This window comes from Pinus tabuliformis, chromosome 6 (genome assembly GCF_031772625.1).
Source record: "Pinus tabuliformis cultivar Carrire ecotype Pingquan chromosome 6, CPIR1, whole genome shotgun sequence".
In the NCBI taxonomy this organism is placed as follows: domain Eukaryota; kingdom Viridiplantae; phylum Streptophyta; class Pinopsida; order Pinales; family Pinaceae; genus Pinus; species Pinus tabuliformis.
The window spans coordinates 1,863,584,491-1,863,601,818 of NC_142292.1; the positions used below are offsets into that span (position 1 = coordinate 1,863,584,491).

Here is a 17,328-nt window from a genome sequence, read left to right on the forward strand (position 1 = left end):
GGGCCTAAGCCAAGGGTTGAATACCATTTTAGGATTTTAGAGATCTGTGGCTTGTGTCATTTTTATTGATCGGAGAATCCACAGTTTCAACATCAGGGATTTGAAACGTTGGTATAAAGATGTTGAAACTGTGGATTCTCCGATCAATAAAAACCATTTTAGGATTTCAGTTACACTAAAACGGCCAGGCTTAGTAAACTTCCAAACTTTCAAACCATTATCATTACTTTTTGAGTGGTCCCAACCTGAATCCCAGAGTCACAATTAATCTACCTAATAAACTAAAATGAGTGTGAAAATCCAGCACAAATTCAAACATTTTTTATTTTTTTTAAATAACTTACAAACAATTAAATCTCCCAACAATAGATTCCTTTCCCATACTATTGTCCACCATTCTTAAAGAAATGATGATCTACTTGTTTATTGCAATATGCCTATCGTTTTAGCAAATTCAATGCTTTCATAAAAAATTTCCGGTAAGCCATACTTGTAGGAGAAGCCCAAATCCAACAATCTTTTGGATGAAACAAGCACGTGGCTAAGAAAATCATCTTCCTTTGGATATCTGCAATTCACATGATCCATTAATGTCATTAGGAAGTGGCTTTACACAGCAAAAACGCAAAAATTAAAAATGAAATTATAAACGCATAAATTGCTTACTGGAGTGGTGGACAGAAGTGTGAATAGCGTTTATTGCAAAAATCCCACAGCTCCGTGAGAGAGAGATCTTGAGCAGAGCATATATATCGACCTTTTGCAGATTGATGCTCCATCAAGAATATGTAGGCATCACATAAATCGTCTGTGTGGACTAATGCAATGGAGCCCATGAGCCACTGGAACTCCTTCAACCATTCGTAACATTCTTGACTCCCTGTTGCATTTGAAAGTCACTGTAACACCATGAATGTTTGGTTGGCATGCAAAAGGAAAAGGAAATCACTCTATGTAGCCTTTTGAGTTTATGGTTTTTAATTATTTATACATGTATATTTCTATAGCCTGTAATTATATTGATAAGTTTCTGGATATATGCTGAGTACAGGTTACACATCATTATACCTGTACACTGTATATGTATCGAAAATCTTACCAACATAATTTTAATTATTTAAATTTAATTACTCTAATTCACTAAACTTAGACCCAGAATTACAATACTTTTAGTAGAGTTTAAATAAAATTAATAAAAAATATAACGAAATTTAGCTAACCTTAAAACGATTAGACGCTGATAACCTAAAAAGCGAAAGCGTGAGTCGACACCTTTTTCCCGCCAACTTTTCTTAAAATCTAATGAAACAACAATCCATGATTTTCTTCGAATTCAGAAGGTTTTAGATTTGGTGACCATAATCATGGTGTGCAACCATGACTTCACCATAATCGGAATCCAATCCATCGCCAAAAGCTAGGGTTTTACTACCAGTTTTACCTAGATTTTGATGAAAACCATATAACAAGATCATATCAACGAATTGCGAGGGTGTGTTTTTGCCTTCAAATTAGGTCATATTAAGGAATTGTGAGGGTTTTTTTATGCCTTCAAAATATTTAGGTTAGGTAGACTTTAGGTCGGTACAGTTCTTTAATACAAAAAATGATTTGTACACTTGTAAGATGGAATATTAAAAATATGTAAAATTAATTTAGTTTTTTTAATTAGTTATTTTAAATCTGGAGATGTCAAAAGCATTATAGATTGGGTCAGAGATCACTCCTCTTTTAACCCTCCTATCCTCCCCATTTGAATGGGGAGTATTATAAGACTAGTTAACAATTTTCAGAACATAACTTATACCCACATCTACAGAAAGCAGAATCAAATGGTCCTCTCAAAGAAAGGCATTCACTCCGATCCAAATAAGTTTTTTTTGCAGCTTAAACACATAGTGAGCTCTTGAACTCCTAGTCCTCCTCTTTGTAGTGTTCATGCTTTATGGACACAACATAGTTTTTTTTTATTTTTTCAAGCTTAAGCACATAGTGAGCTCTTTAACTCCGAGTCCTTCTCTTTGTAATGTTCATACTCTATGGACACAGCTTACTAGGCTTATTTCAACTGTGTTACTCCGGTTAGAATTTATGTAATCGCTAGTAGATGTTACTCCTGTTAGAATTTATGTAATCGCCAGTAGATTTTATGCTCAATAGCTTCATCTTTTTGTAATTTCTGAACTGTGTTTTACTGATGCAAAACTATTATATGTGGACATTTCTATAACTCTCTCATACATATATGATTGTAAAACAGAAGATCAAAACAAAGACAAAAGAAAAAATTTGAAAAATTGAAGAATGTAAGAAAAGTTTTGAGAATTTACCCTTTTTTATAATACAAAAAGAAAGTGTTTTTTTTTTCTTAAAAAAAACCTATTAAGTAATTCCCACCTCTCAACCTCTTCATAAAAATTGAACCAAACTTATTATAAATACAATTAAGCTATTTGATGTAAAAAGTTCTGTATGATTCAACTGCTTATGAAAACTCCCACCTCTCAATCTCTTTTCATAAAATTTGAACCAAACTTATTATAAATACAATTAAGCTATTTGATGTAGGTTTGTAACAAGTTCTCTGTATGATTCAACTGTTGATGAAAATTCTGACATGCTTAAAGTTGGAACCTTAATTATTGTGTCTTTCTTGTGTATATGGATAGTTCTGATACAGCAGAATTTCTGCTTGAAACATTGTAAAGCATCACGGTTCCAGTTCTATTTCATGACAAATTTGTCATACCTTCAAAACCACATGGAAAATGAATCTAATCTAAGATCTGCATACTCAGAAATAAAAGGATGTCTCATGTTATTCAATTTGTTAATGTTAACAGGAATTGGCATATTAGTTTTTTTATTCAAACATATCTTTGAGAAAATTCAAAAGATTTTCATATCAGTAAAGGGTTTCTAAAAAACGTGTTTGATAGATTACTGTATTTTACTGGGTAAATAATCAAGAACATTAATCTACCATAAATCTCAAAAATCCAAAATACCTGTGATCAATCCTAAAGTTTCTTCAATGCTGGCAGGAAGCGTGGGTGTAAGAGAAGGTCCGGCAACTAGGGCTGGCGCTAGTGTCACCACTTCAATGCTACGATCCGATCCATATTGAAGAGCTGCTTGCTCTGATAATGTCTTCGCCACATAATACATCTGAACATCAAAAATCTCATTACTTCTATCTCCATTAATGATGCAAATAAAACTGCTAATTCAATATTCATAACAAATCCGAATTTACCCAGAAAAGTGGCTTTTCACCCCTGATGAGATCGACAGGGGTCCAGCAGGATTCGTCAACGCAGTCCCTGAATTTTCCATTGTTATTCAGCAGAGAAGCTGCGTTTATGGAGGAAGTGTATATTACACGGCGAACAGATTTTGCCTTTGCACAAGCCTTCAAAATATCTAGAGTCCCTTTAACCTCTGCCTCCACAACAGTTGTCTGTGCCTGAAAGAGTTAAAAGAAGTCAAAATTTCATGCTATCTTGGATTACTTGCAGATTCCAGAATATTTCTCAAATAATATAGAAAAGAATAAGTTAAACAGTTAACCTCATTTTGGTTGGCAAGAAAAGAATAAGTTAAACGGTTAACCTCATTTTGGTTGGCAAGAATGACGGTGTGTTATACCGTTATGGAGCATGCAGCTAAACAGGTGTGTTATAGCGTTATGGAGCATGCAGCTAAACAAACATTTAATGCCCTACAGCAGACTGGTTAGTCATCTTATATCTAATGAATCAGATACCCAAAAATATTTCGCAATATAAGATTGGTTAAACATAACACATTGAATGATTGTTGAATGTATGTAGATTGCAGATTTGGAAAATATGGTTAGTCAGCTTATATCTAATGAATCAGATACCCAAAAATATTTTGCAATATGGGATTGGGTTTAGTCATCTTATATCTAATGAATCGGATACCCAAAAATATTTTGCAATATGGGATTGGGTTAAATATAACACATTGAATGATTGTGGAAGGTATGTAGATTGTAGATTTGGAAAATATCTTAGAATTTGATGGTTTTAAGAGAGGTTAAACAATTGAATTTTTTCATCTCCAATATATTAAAAAAATCTGTAATCAATAATTTTCACTATAAAAAAATATTCACAAACCCTACCATCCACATCCACATCCACATCCACACATAAATATTTTCCTAATCTAGGATTAACATAAATATTTTCCTCATCTAGGATCAACATAAAGATACTTTGAATGATTGATCATCACATAGATATTTTCCGAATCTAAATCAACATAAAGATACTTTGAATGATTGGGAAACTGTGGATATGAGTGATTAGTATTATTTACCTCGGCGTCTATGGTGAAATCCATGGGAGTGGCTAAGTGAACAACGAAGTCACAGTCACTAAGGGCAGAATCGAAGGGTAGATATCAGCTTTGAATAGCGTAAGCCTCTCTCTGGCTCCCGGGAGGGACATAACATGGCGAGTTTTGCTTTCGTTCTCTGCAGAGTCAGTCAAATAGACTTATGATTAAGCAAGCAAAGCCACTGGTCAGGTTAAGGTTATGTTGAGCGAGCAATTGATATAAAATATTACAATAATAGTAAATCTGGATTTTGGGATTCTCAGGGTGGAAATTACGGATTCTATAGAGGTGCAATGATTCTTCCAACACCTCCCTTCAAACGCAATTCGGAGGAATCGAACCTGGGTCAAGGCTCTGATACCATGTGGAGGTTTGCCGTTACACCAAAACCTGCAAGTGTTGGTAAACTTTACAAACCAGTAACTAAAATCCCAGGGTGGAAATTACGGATTCTATAGAGGTGGAGTGATTCTTCCAACATCTTTTAAAAACCCAAATATTCTGGAAATTAACAAGTCTATATAGAATATCTAAACAAACATGGGCTAGGTCAATTATTTATATGACCATATTTTTGGAAAACCTAAATATTATGAGAATCCACAATTTACATAAAATACTTATTTATATTTTTCAAAAACCCAAATATTCTGAGAATCCACAATCCACATAAAACACCCACCATAAAATTTTGAAAATCCACAATCCACATAAAATACCCACCTTAAAATTCTGAAATATTCCCTAAATCAACGATCAACCTAAATTCAATTGGGTTATTTGATAATTATTTACCTCTGCGTCTATGGCGAAATCCACGCGTGGCGCGCGAACTCACAGCCCTGAAGGGCAGTATCGAAGCTGCCCTTTTCGAGGAGATTGGCTTTGAAGAGCCGAAGCCTCTCTTTGGCTCCCGCGAGCGACAGAATATGGGCAGTCTCGCGTTCGTCCCCTGCATAATAATGGAGAGAGCCGGACTTCTTTTTTAAAATTTAAAATAGAAGTCCGGCTCTGTCAATCATTATGCAGGGGACGAACGCGAGACTGCCCATATTCTGTCGCTCGCGGGAGCCAAAGAGAGGCTTCGGCTCTTCAAAGCCAATCTCCTCGAAAAGGGCAGCTTCGATACTGCCGTTCAGGGCTGTGAGTTCGCCATTCTCTTGGCGACACGCGTGGATTTCGCCATAGACGCAGAGGTAAATAATGTTTCCCCCAACTCAACTGAACTGCTCTCACTTACTCTGTGTATTACCAATCAATAAACCATATTTATCAAGCATACGAGGGATTGAGAGCGTATATCTTTCCATTCAGGGCTGTGAGTTCGCCATTCTCTTGGCGACACGCGTGGATTTCGCCATAGACGCAGAGGTAAATAATGTTTCCCCCAACTCAACTGAACTGCTCTCACTTACTCTGTGTATTACCAATCAATAAACCATATTTATCAAGCATACGAGGGATTGAGAGCGTATATCTTTCATATTAGGATTGAAGATAGATCTCCTCCAATTGACATTGGAATATATAAACAATCAATTACAACCTTGCTATATGCAAGTTTGAATGGTAAATGATATCTGGTTGATTTTTATCTTATGTTTTTAGTTAGATAAGAAACTAGATAGTAGATAAGTCATTTATGAATGTTGATTTGTAATTTTGAATAGGAATATCATTTAGTAATATAGATTTATATGTATTTGTACTATAAGTTAGCTTTGATGTTTTTAAAAACGAGTAACTAGTACAATCATATAAATCAAATGACTAGTAAATATCGATAGACATCAGGAGGTCAGGACAAACATCAAAAGACTTAATATATATCTTACATTGCTGAAAAAAAAAAAACATAAAAATTAATTAAATTATAATTTTATTTAAATTATTATTATTATTGTTAATTATAAAAAAAATTATTATATAAATTAAACATATATACAATTTAAACAAATATAACAAGATTCTTAACCATGGAGATTTATCCCTGGACATTCTTAAAATGAATTTTATTTAATACCATGGGTCGATACCATGACTTATCAATACCACATGCTGAAAAACCATAACTCATTCCATATGACATTTATTCTTATAACAATTTTTTAATTAATCAATTTAATTAAAAGAGAAAAAATGACATAACTACTTTGGGGATAAATCTCCACCTTTCATTTGTAAGTACTACTAGGAATATTTTAGAATATTTTGTGGAAGCTAAATCTTGACTATCCACCTAATAATTAACGATAATTAAATTAAAATACCAAAAACTCTATTCCAAAATAGACATGCCTATGTGATTATTAAATTTGTTGACAAATATTAATTTTTTTTTCCAAAGTAAAAAATCAAACTTTTTATTAAAATAAAAAGTTACATAGTATATGCATGGAGTTGTCTATAATGCGACTTTTGGAGATTCCGGTGACGGAATCCGACGGAAGAAATTGAGGTTAAATCTTGATTTGTTGCAGTTAAAATGGTTTTTTAACTGCATATTTGGATTCAGCACCCTCGAAAACCCCTGGGACGCTTTCATTGTGCAGAAACTAGCTATCAAACTTGCGATTCCAATAAATTCCTGCCAGATTTCGACCGGAAAAACCCGCCGGAAAGGCTTTCAAAAAGTCGCGTTATAGACTATTTCGTATATGCATTAAGCATTCAATTTTATTGTATGAAAGTAGATCATACAGTCCGCAGGATACAGTCCTGCCTAAAAGCAGAAAAAGAAAGTGCCGCTCCTATTATCCAGAGTCCGCTCCTATTATCCGGAGTGCAACCTACAAAAAAAAACCAGCGGGCCTAAGTCTTCATGCCCTTCTTCTTCTCCACTTTTCGCCAACCATCCTGTTGGGAGTGGGGTCAATAATGGCAAGCTGGTTTTCCATTGTGCTCATTGGTTGTTCCTTATCTGAATCCGATCCTTCGGGGCTGTGACTTCGTTTATTACCACTTATTTCCAGCTGGAGCTCTTGATCATTTTCCTCATTAATCTCCTTATCCTTATTGTCCTGCTCTTTTTCCTTTGTTGTATTTTGTTCTTTCTTTGCTGTAGTTGCCTTCTTGTATGCTGCATCTATGTTCTGCCATCCTTTCGACTTCCTTTGTTGTTGCTTGCTCTTGTTGAGGCTTGGACATGCATTGTACAGATGACCTGTTTGTTGACATCCCCGGCATCTGAAAGCTGTATTCTCATAGTCCAAAGGCTGTTTCCACTGTGTATTATTGAAATTTAGGATGATGCTTTCAGGTAGTCCTCCGCTGAGATCTACCTCGACACATATTCTGGTAAAAGTAAATATTCCTTTTATGTGTCTCTCTCTGTCTATCTTTAACATTCTCCCCAAGGTATTTCCAATTGCTATTAGAGCGTTTAAATGCCAAAAATGTAAAGGAAGATTATGCATCCTAACCCATACTGGCATCCTTGATACCACCATGGTGTTGGCATCAAAATCAGGAAACCAAGGGGTAACAAAAAGTCCAGCGCTGCCCCAGAACCATGGCCCTTGGTTGAGAATTGTTTCCTTTTCTTCTTCTAGTGTGAAAACATACTATAAAGAAACCCTTAGGGTATAGGTAGATTTGGCAATTTTTTGTCCAAACCGAGTGGATCCATTGATACAATGCATCAGTTCTAGGCCAAAAGCCATTAAATCTACAAATAACTGCATTTTTTTGTAGCTCTGAATATATATCATTTACCTCTGGTATTTCGATGGCGATAGATGGGCTCTCTGGCATTTGATCTACAATGTACTGCCCCGGAGGTTCAGTGACAGTTGTGGGGTTTTTCCCTTTGCCCTTCACTGCTTCCTTAAAAGACCCTTTGCTTTGCGAGCTAGGTCCAGCGCTTTCGGCTCCTCCTCGTAATCTCATATTGAGAATGATTGTAGAGCCTGGCTTGATGTTGTATTCTTGCATGGTTCTGCATTCCTGCAGCGATCTGCCCTCATTTAACAGGTGTTGTTTCTCAGCCGGGTAGCCAATCTGATCGGCAATATTGTTCTTCAAATCTGAAACCCTGTCGCTGTCATAAGTCCAGATCACGATTGTGTTTCCTTTTGGCGTCTTTACAAAGATTTGGAAACCGGACCTGGCAATCTGGGGTGGCTCGATTCGTGTCAGATCTGATCCATCCAACTCCGTATCCGATCTGTTTAAAAACTTCATTTCCTGAGCATAACTTTGGATCTCACTTGCCTTGCGGAGATCCTCTGCGCTTGAAAAGGGATTCGTGGTAAAATTATTTGATTTGTTCCCAGATCCATACTTTGGTTCTGCACGAGTCCCAAAATAAACCTGCAGCAGCTTCTGATAATCCAAAATACCGGCGGCTTCATCTTCGTTTGCTGTTGCCGCTGAGCAGACAGTCAATCGCCCGATCCGCAGATCCTTCTTTTGCCGAACCGCTTCATTTACTCCAATCGATGCTCGTCCATTGCAGGGTTCCAATTTTGGAAGATCGGCATGCAGAGGACGTTTTTGCAGCTCCAAATTCATCAATCGGTTCGGCAACCCCGCTCTTGACTGCGCTTCTGGGCTTCGTGCAAGATTAGGCATGGAGAGCGCTAAACTCTCATATTCAACCCATATAGCTCGCAATAGCCATGGAGATAATCCACATATCCACTCTGAGGGCAGGTTTCCCTCCACTTGATCCTCCAACGATAGAGAGCGCAGAATAGCAGCTCAACTCTTCATGTTATTATTGACTAGCGATGCAGCAATAATGTGCAGAAGAGGTCGCCCGAGCACGCCTATGGTTTCCCGATAGGAACGACAGAGGGAGGAGATCGCCCGAGCACACCTATGGTTTCCGTTAGGAATGATAGAGGGAGGAGATTCAAATGTCACACTTTTGGGCGCCCTGGCCCCTGGATTTCCCATCTGTGGAAGTTGGGTGACATTCGCAGGCATAACATACAATTGGTGTTTATGCTTTTCTATTCTTTCGTCTTAATCATCATGTTTATGATGTTTCCCTGATGGTTAATTTGTGAATCTCTGAGAAATTTTAAATGTTTGTGTTTCTTATGAGTGCAGCCTAACTTATTTGCAGGGAGGGGAGGAGAATGGGGACTAGTAATTTTTCCCATCTCTTGAGCCTTGCCCTCTCTTGGAGGGATTAAACAAGTCAAACATTTTGGTTGAATTTCTATTGGCAAATATTTCGTGTGAATAGATTAACAATGAAATACCCAATTGATTATTTAGCTTTGAGTTTACACTTAAGTAATGAGATATCCATAAATATCCCAGCGGAAGCGGGCGCCAAATTTGGTGCTCGAGTCTTCTTGAAAATCTTCCACTAGATGTATCGGTAGTTGTAAAAATCCTCCCGTCTACAATCCTGAGATCTTTGGCCCATTTCCAGTTCAATCCAGGGAGGAGATCAAAGTCTCTTTCAGCTGATTCGTTTGGGTTTCATTTCGTGCTTTACATTTTTCTGTTTATAGTCGGACAACACTTTGCAACACTTAAACACTCACAAAATTAAACCATGACATAGAACGTTGAAAATCCAAATTAATATAAGTAATGGGATAAAAGCGCTTGGCACCCAAAGATAAAAGCCAACCAATGCTCAGAATTATCACACTCGCTAAGTGAAATAGGTATGTGATAAAATATGTAAGAGGTATGTGAATGAAAGTACGTGGTAAAATATATATGTATATGAAATAGTAAAATAACAGATATTTTAACATTAAACGTTTAACTGTTTATTTATTTCTCTTCTTTAATTCTTGTGACTAAAACTAAATTTCAGATTCATCTGAGACCACACTCTCCGATTCCAAATGCAAACAGATAAAAAGCACAACAGATGTAAGTGTATTTTCTTTTTTCTATTGGCATTGATTAAAAGCTTCATAATTATATGTACACTTTACATGTTTCATATGATATGTAGATTGCAGATCCAAGGGAGGGCAGACGGAATTTGAGTAGTTGAAACAATAACTTTCAAACGCTGGAGTTGTTTCCACTCCGTCCCGATCGAGGTGGACTTGAACAGCAGCCAAACACTCGCCTCGTTTCCGGCGATGACCAAATGGTTTGAAATGTCGATTTCAATAATCATGGATTCCCATTTTGTTTATTTGATATAAATTATGATTTTTAATGACTAATGATTATATTTTTAGTTTAAGCAAATCATTTGCCTAAGGGATTTTCAGCGACGGGAAAATATCGGGGCAGATCCACCCGAAGGGATTTGCTGGCCTAACCCCGAGGGCGTCGAGTAGATTTGACCCCGTGACCTCCCAAACTGGGAAAGTGCTTTTAGCAACGAGAACTCGACCATTTGAGCTATCCTTGGGGCTAATGGGTCGATTCCTTACTTACAATAATGGTTTTATTTTTTAGAGGTGGAATTTTTTAAAATAAGTTAACAAATATTTATCAAATTCAACTAAAAAACATATACCAAAAACACACAAATATTTATCAAATTTAACTGAAAAACATATACTAAAAACACAAAATTTATAACCAACCGACTCCAATAAATAAATTCATGTATTGATATTTGGAATTGTAAATTAGAGAGAAACTTACCATTAAAATTTTGGTTCAATGGATCAATGTTTTATTCATTTACCATAAGGTAAATAAAAATGGTTGAATTAAATTTAAAAAGGTAGAAAATTACATATTATCACAAAATTGTTTGGGAAACTAAAATGGCAACCAACAGACTCCAATAAATAAATTCATGTATTGATATTTGAAATTGTAAATTAGAGAGAAACTTACCCCTAGAATTTTGGTTTAGTGGGTCAATGCTTTACTCCTTTACCCTAAGGTAAATAAAAATGGTTGAATTTTGTCAATGTAGAATAAATTATTTAAATTTAAAAGAGTAGAAAATTACATATTATCACAAAATATTTTGGAAAACTAAAATGGCAGAGTCGTAACTTTTTTTGAAAATTACTCAATGTGCATGTTATGTAATCTCTATAACATTTAAATACACAATAAAAATTTACAAATTATTTTTTGCACTCTAAAATATGTTTGGGTGTGAAGAAACTCCTTATCTTATAATTTCAACAAATATTTATCAAATTCAACTTAAAAACATATACCAAAAACACAAAAATATTTATCAAATTCAACTAAAAAACATATACCAAAAACACAAAATTTATAACCAACCGGCTCCAATAAATAAATTCATGTATTGATATTTGGAATTGTAAATTAGAGAGAAACTTACCACTAAAATTTTGGTTCAATGGGTCAATGTTTTATTTATTTACCATAAGGTAAATAAAAATGGTTGAATTAAATTTAAAAGGGTAGAAAATTACATATTATCACAAAATTGTTTGGAAAACTAAAATGGCAACCAACCGAATCCAATAAATAAATTCAAGTATTGATATTTGGAATTGTAAATTAGAGAGAAACTTACCACTTTGTAGAATAAATTATTTAAATTTAAAAGGGTATAAAATTACATATTATCACAAAATCGTTTGGAAAACTAAAATGGCAACCAACCGACTCCAATAAATAAATTCATGTATTGATATTTGGAATTGTAAATTAGAGAGAAACTTACCACTAAAATTTTGGTTCAGTGGGTCAATGCTTTATTCCATATTTGGAATTGTAAATTAGAGAGAAACTTACCACTAAAATTTTGGTTCAGTGGGTCAATGCTTTATTCCTTTACCATAAGGTAAATAAAAATGGTTGAATTTTGTCAACCTAGAATAAATTATTTAAATTTAAAAGGGTAGAAAATTACATATTATCACAAAATCATTTTGAGAAGGAACGTAACTCACCGTTGCTTTAGTTGTTTTGAGAAGGAAAATAACTTATTTTATTAAATGAAATATTTATAATTGAGCCTAGAGCCTCATTCTAATGATGTGTAACACTGTTCGTCCATCATTTTGCTCATGTTGGCCAAAATAAAATATTTTAAAAACCTAAAAATAAATAAATAACTATACAAAACATTTAAATAATGTATGCTCATAAAAGAAAATTGCACGTGAAGAAATTGGATCCCTCTCGGATTTAGATCTGTATTTAAGATGGATCTTATATTTACCATTAATTTATATCACTATAGTTTGTTCATAATGTTGTATTGTTGCTTTAGAGTATTTTACAAAATTGTTCATAAAGAGGAGGGACATCTATGTATGCTAAGAAACAAAACTAGAAGAGAAAGCTCAACTTATAAGTATTTAAGATGGATCTTATATTTACCATTATTTTATATCACTATAGTTTGTTCATAATGTTGTATTGTTTCTTTAGAGTATTTTACAAAATTATTCATAAAGAGGAGGGACATCTATGTATGCTAAGAAACAAACCTAGAAGAGAAAGCTCAACTTATAAGTATTGACTAACAAAAAGTAAAAATAATCACCCAGAAGAGCATAGACTATACAAAATTTAAAACATTGGGCCAAGGAAAGGACCGCCCATTTGATGTAAATAGATGAGATAGACGAGACTGAGATCAATTGAGATCAACTTCGAAAAGAAAACTTGTGACATGGACCAATATCAACAAAAAATTCCTACTCCTGAAGGAAAACGACCAATCAAAATACCAATTTTTCTAGATCTAATTCTTGATAAGCCCTAAAATTCAAATAGACCAATCAGAATACCAATTTTTCTAGATCTAATTCTTGATAAGCCCTAAAATTCAAATAGATGAGATAGACGAGACTGAGATCATCTTCGAAAAGAAAAATTATGACATGGACCAATATCAACAAAAAACTTCCTACTCCTGAAGGAAAACGACCAATAAAAATACCAATTTTTCTAGATCTAATTCTTGATAAGCCCTGAAATTCCTCAAAAAAATGTATCCTTCCTCCATTGTCAGGGCCCTCTTTGTGATGAAAAAAAAATGATGAAAGGTAGATTTTTGAAGTATGACCCTTTCCTTCCAACTGTGAATAGAAAATGCTTGTAGAGAAGAGCACCCTTAGATCCACTTGATCACACACATAGAATCGCTGAAAACCTGAAGGACCTTAACACCATATGAAGAGAAAAGAAAAAGTAAATCTCATGCTGCAATCAATTCTACAGTCGTGTTTCATGATTTGCCTGTGTTTGTGTTGAGATGGAATGTATATTCTATAAGCTTTTGAGGTTTCACTCTAACCTACAAATATGTCCTTCAAACTAGAAGGTTCCAACTTGGTCATTTTCTCATCTAGAATATTAATGTAGATAGGACAACTGAAAAACTCAAATATGTGTTACTTGATGCTTCTAAATTCCTCGATTGATGTCTTATCCTTCAAAATTTTGTGAGGATACCTATTCAAAATATAGACAATGATAAGACATGTTTATACACAGAGACACATGAGAAGAACTAGATCATGAATCATGGATTTGACTATTTTATGATAGATATGTTCCTCCTCTTCGCAACCCTAATCTACTGAGGATTGTAGGTAACTATCAACGTTTTCTTGATTCTTTCTTTTGTGTAAAAGGTATCAAACTCCTTTGGGTATATTCCTCTCCATTGTCGTACCTTAACAACTTAATCTTTATACCTATTTGATTTTCTATAAGACCCTTAAACTCTTGAAACTTCTCAAAGTCCTCGTCCTTGGTTTCCATGAAGTAAGTCTATGACTTCCTAGAAGAATCATCAATAAAATATTCGTAGTAAAAGTTGAAGACATGTGCCCACATACATTTGAGTGGATTAGGTTAGAAACCCATCTTGACCTATGTTCACTACCAGGAAAACTTCCTTCACATGCTTGCCGAGTGCACAACGCTTGCACACTCCTTTCTTCTCAACCTTGAACATCCTTCACATGCTAGCCAAGTGCACAACCCTTGCACACTCCTTTCTTCTCAGCCTTGAAGATTGGCAATCCCCACACCATGTTCTTCAATATTGGAAACATTCATTAGAGAAAGTGACTTAGTCTCTTTTGTCGAAGCTCACACAAGTTGTCACTATCATGCCCTAAAGTTATTATAGGATTCCCTTCGCAATTTAGGATGAGGACTTGTTGATCTTCAAAGTTAGCCATATATGTAAGCTCTATCATCACTGAAACTGGAAAGAGATTTTTAGTTATGATAGGTACATAAAAAACATTAATAACTTAGTAAGCTTAAGGATATCATTTGATGGATCCCACTCTTGCAACTGGATACGTGGCATCATCACCAAGTTCTACTAAAGGTACTCTTGTTAGAGTTTGTATGTTTGCAGGCTCCACTATCCACATACCAATCAGATGATAGGCATCAGACCATTGAGAAGTGTATATGAAGATTGGATGAAAGCTCATCCACTTGAGTTGATGCTTTTTCACTCCTTGTAAGTCATTTATGGCGTTAATTTGATCTGGAACCATTACTATATGAGGGTGAAGGGTTCAGTTTGGATGAGGCAATGAAAGACAAAATTCTGGTCTGGGATGCAATTTTTAATGAAAGTAAGCTCTTGGATTGAGCACTTGGGAATGAAGTTGTGCATGCCTTTGGTTTGAATACATTATTTGATTGTATTACATTTAACATTTAGATTTATTTTTTCATTCAAATTCGGCTATAGTTAGATCACCTAACATATCACATTTTTTTTCATTCATGCTCTTCTTCCATATGTGCTACCGACTTACGACGTTTCCTTTGCAATATCTGATGCAAATGCTAGTTATATTATTATTGCATTATAGCAATGGTAATTCTGTAAGCAAAGTGGATCTTGTATATAAAGTCAAATGCTTGCACTAAAGGTGGATACTATGCTAACTCGATTCTCAAAGTGCAGTTATGAGAATGGGGTCCAATTTTTTTTTGTTCTCTTTCAAACTTCTCTAAGTCAAAAATGGGCGACATCATTGCAATCGTCTCGTCTAGACAATTCGAATAATATAAAACATTACCCGGTTCAGGCTTCAGGGTCAAAGGTTATGTTGGTTTTAAGTTTTCCCTTCTCTACTTACATTGGTACTATGCCATGCCACATGGCACCCACATGGTGCCATGTGGCATACCATCTTAATGCCACATCACACTATGATAGGCTAAGGGATATACATATGCACATTCTCCTTATTCCATGTAACATGTATAAAGGTGTTTATTTCATGCTGACTTAGGAGTTTACCCCTTAGTGGTTATTCCTTACCATGTTACACTCCTAGCCTTATATGAAGTGTGATACTCACACACACACACACACACACATATATAGCCATCACATGACCCTCTTTTATCATTATACAACCATAGGTATAATTACTTATATATTGGGTCCCTTGCTCCACTTAATTACAACCTGCATGTATATGTGGACGCGACAATCACAAGACCCCTGTTTTAGTTATACATATATGTATATAAGACCTTAATATTTGCTCACCCCCTCTTCACCTTTATATGTCTTAACGTTAGCAAGCACGACATAGCGAGAACCCACCTTGATGTACCTCACGAGAACATAATGCTATGAACCTCATAGTTTTTGTACCATATAATAATCCAACAATAGAGAGAGGTTATACAATCGACGACTTCGATCTAATCCCCGTGACATCACTAGTTGGGGGGGGGGGGGGGGGTGTATCGAATTCATCATTCCAATGTGGGGGGATTACAGCTATTCGATCCAACGACTAACACTCGTCCTCGTCTAATCGATGGTATGCGGGGGCTCATCCTTGCCATGCTATAGAGAAGGTGGGGGGTGTCACATTCATGGTTCTGATGTGGGATTCCACCTATTCAATCCAATGACTGACACTCGTCCTCAACTAATTGATAGTATGCAAGGTCTCATCTTTGCTATGGTACATAGGAAGGGGGGGTATTACACTGGATCCCCATCATTCATCGATGAACTCAATCCACCCTTGATTACTCACAACTGTTATGCCCCAACATCGGTCATGTGTGCCATGTGACCTATTAGCACTCCAGGAAACTCTCCTAGGTTGTAACTCGGAGATGCCTGGTAACATATAAATCTTCAATATTGCTCTCTGAACTATTGGAATGGATTGGGGTTTGGATCAAGTCAGATGACTGTTTCAACGTTATTTTCACTCAAGACTTGCATGAACACCCTTAGCTTGACAAGGCTTTGGACCACTAATTCTCAATAGTTTATAGATTCAATGAATAGATGGAGAATCCTGACTGTACCAACAGATACATACATAAACCCATATGAATGGCTAGCTACAGAAAGTAAATGAAGCTTGAAATCTAATTTATCAATGCAGAGATAAGATGACAGTTATCTGGCATTAGACAAAGAAGAAAACATGAATAACCTATTCAAGTGCAAGCTTAGAACAGAGGAGAAGATGGCGATTGAACATGTAACAACAAAATAAGCTTGTATTACTGGAATGAAGATGAGACGCTGGGAGGAAAAGAGTATCCATAGTCTCCAAAAGTTGAACCCTTATTCCCTCCAACTTTCAGCGATTTATAGGCTTTTTACAATACTCTTGAACTCTCTGAGGCTCGAGATGTCTTAATCTATCCCCTCTGTCTTCTAACTACCTGATGCCATAACTCGATAAACATGAGCTCAGAGAGCTCTGTTTCTAACCAACACGGTAATCAAATTCTGGTAATTTCGCCGCGTTGTCAGGTGGTTCACTCATGCCAGCGCGTTCCATGATCATTTCTGTTGGTTCGGCTGCATCGTGCTGTTGTTTTTTCCCCTTTCAGCCATGCATTTTGTTATTTCAGTTCAACTGTTTGATTGTCAAAAACACTGACAAAGCCAACAAATTTCCTCCCCGGGTGACTAGTGGGAAGTGGGGTATAGGGCCGTTGGATGGTGTGGATCAACGGTCAGGATGTTGGTCAGGCGGCGGAGATCGAGCCAAGGAAGAATAGATGAGAGAGTGCACAGGAGCCGTCAGATTGATATGATCAATGGACAGGATCATATTGCAG

At 35.8% G+C, this 17,328-nt stretch overlaps 1 protein-coding gene across 6 annotated transcripts; it reads right to left on the reverse strand.

The window, feature by feature from the left end:
* Positions 1-318: 318 nt before the first annotated feature.
* Positions 319-5,310, reverse strand: LOC149266538 (putative anthocyanidin reductase). Of its 6 annotated transcripts, none has more exons than XM_089430670.1 (7): positions 5,092-5,292; positions 4,644-4,758; positions 4,348-4,504; positions 3,257-3,466; positions 3,009-3,168; positions 667-871; positions 319-568 (listed from the first exon to the last, which is right to left on the reverse strand). In XM_089430670.1, the coding sequence occupies exons 3-7, from the start codon at positions 4,369-4,371 to the stop codon at positions 424-426; spliced, it is 744 nt and encodes a 247-aa protein (XP_089286796.1). In that variant the 5' UTR covers positions 4,372-4,504; positions 4,644-4,758; positions 5,092-5,292; the 3' UTR covers positions 319-423. The 6 variants fall into 6 exon arrangements, with proteins under 6 accessions (XP_089286796.1, XP_089286799.1, XP_089286786.1 ...); XM_089430673.1 differs by having other exon boundaries at positions 320-568; positions 758-871; XM_089430660.1 differs by having other exon boundaries at positions 328-568; positions 667-880; positions 5,164-5,310.
* Positions 5,311-17,328: the final 12,018 nt, after the last annotated feature.

Coding starts and splice junctions, on each gene's coding strand:
- LOC149266538 (XM_089430660.1), bottom strand. CDS start 4,371: ATGGATTTCACCATAGACGCCGAG. Junction 3,467..4,347: donor ATTTCACCATAGACGCCGAG/GTAAATAATACT, acceptor TAACTCTTTCAG/GCACAGACAACTGTTGTGGA. Junction 3,169..3,256: donor GTGAAAAGCCACTTTTCTGG/GTAAATTCGGAT, acceptor TTTGATGTTCAG/ATGTATTATGTGGCGAAGAC.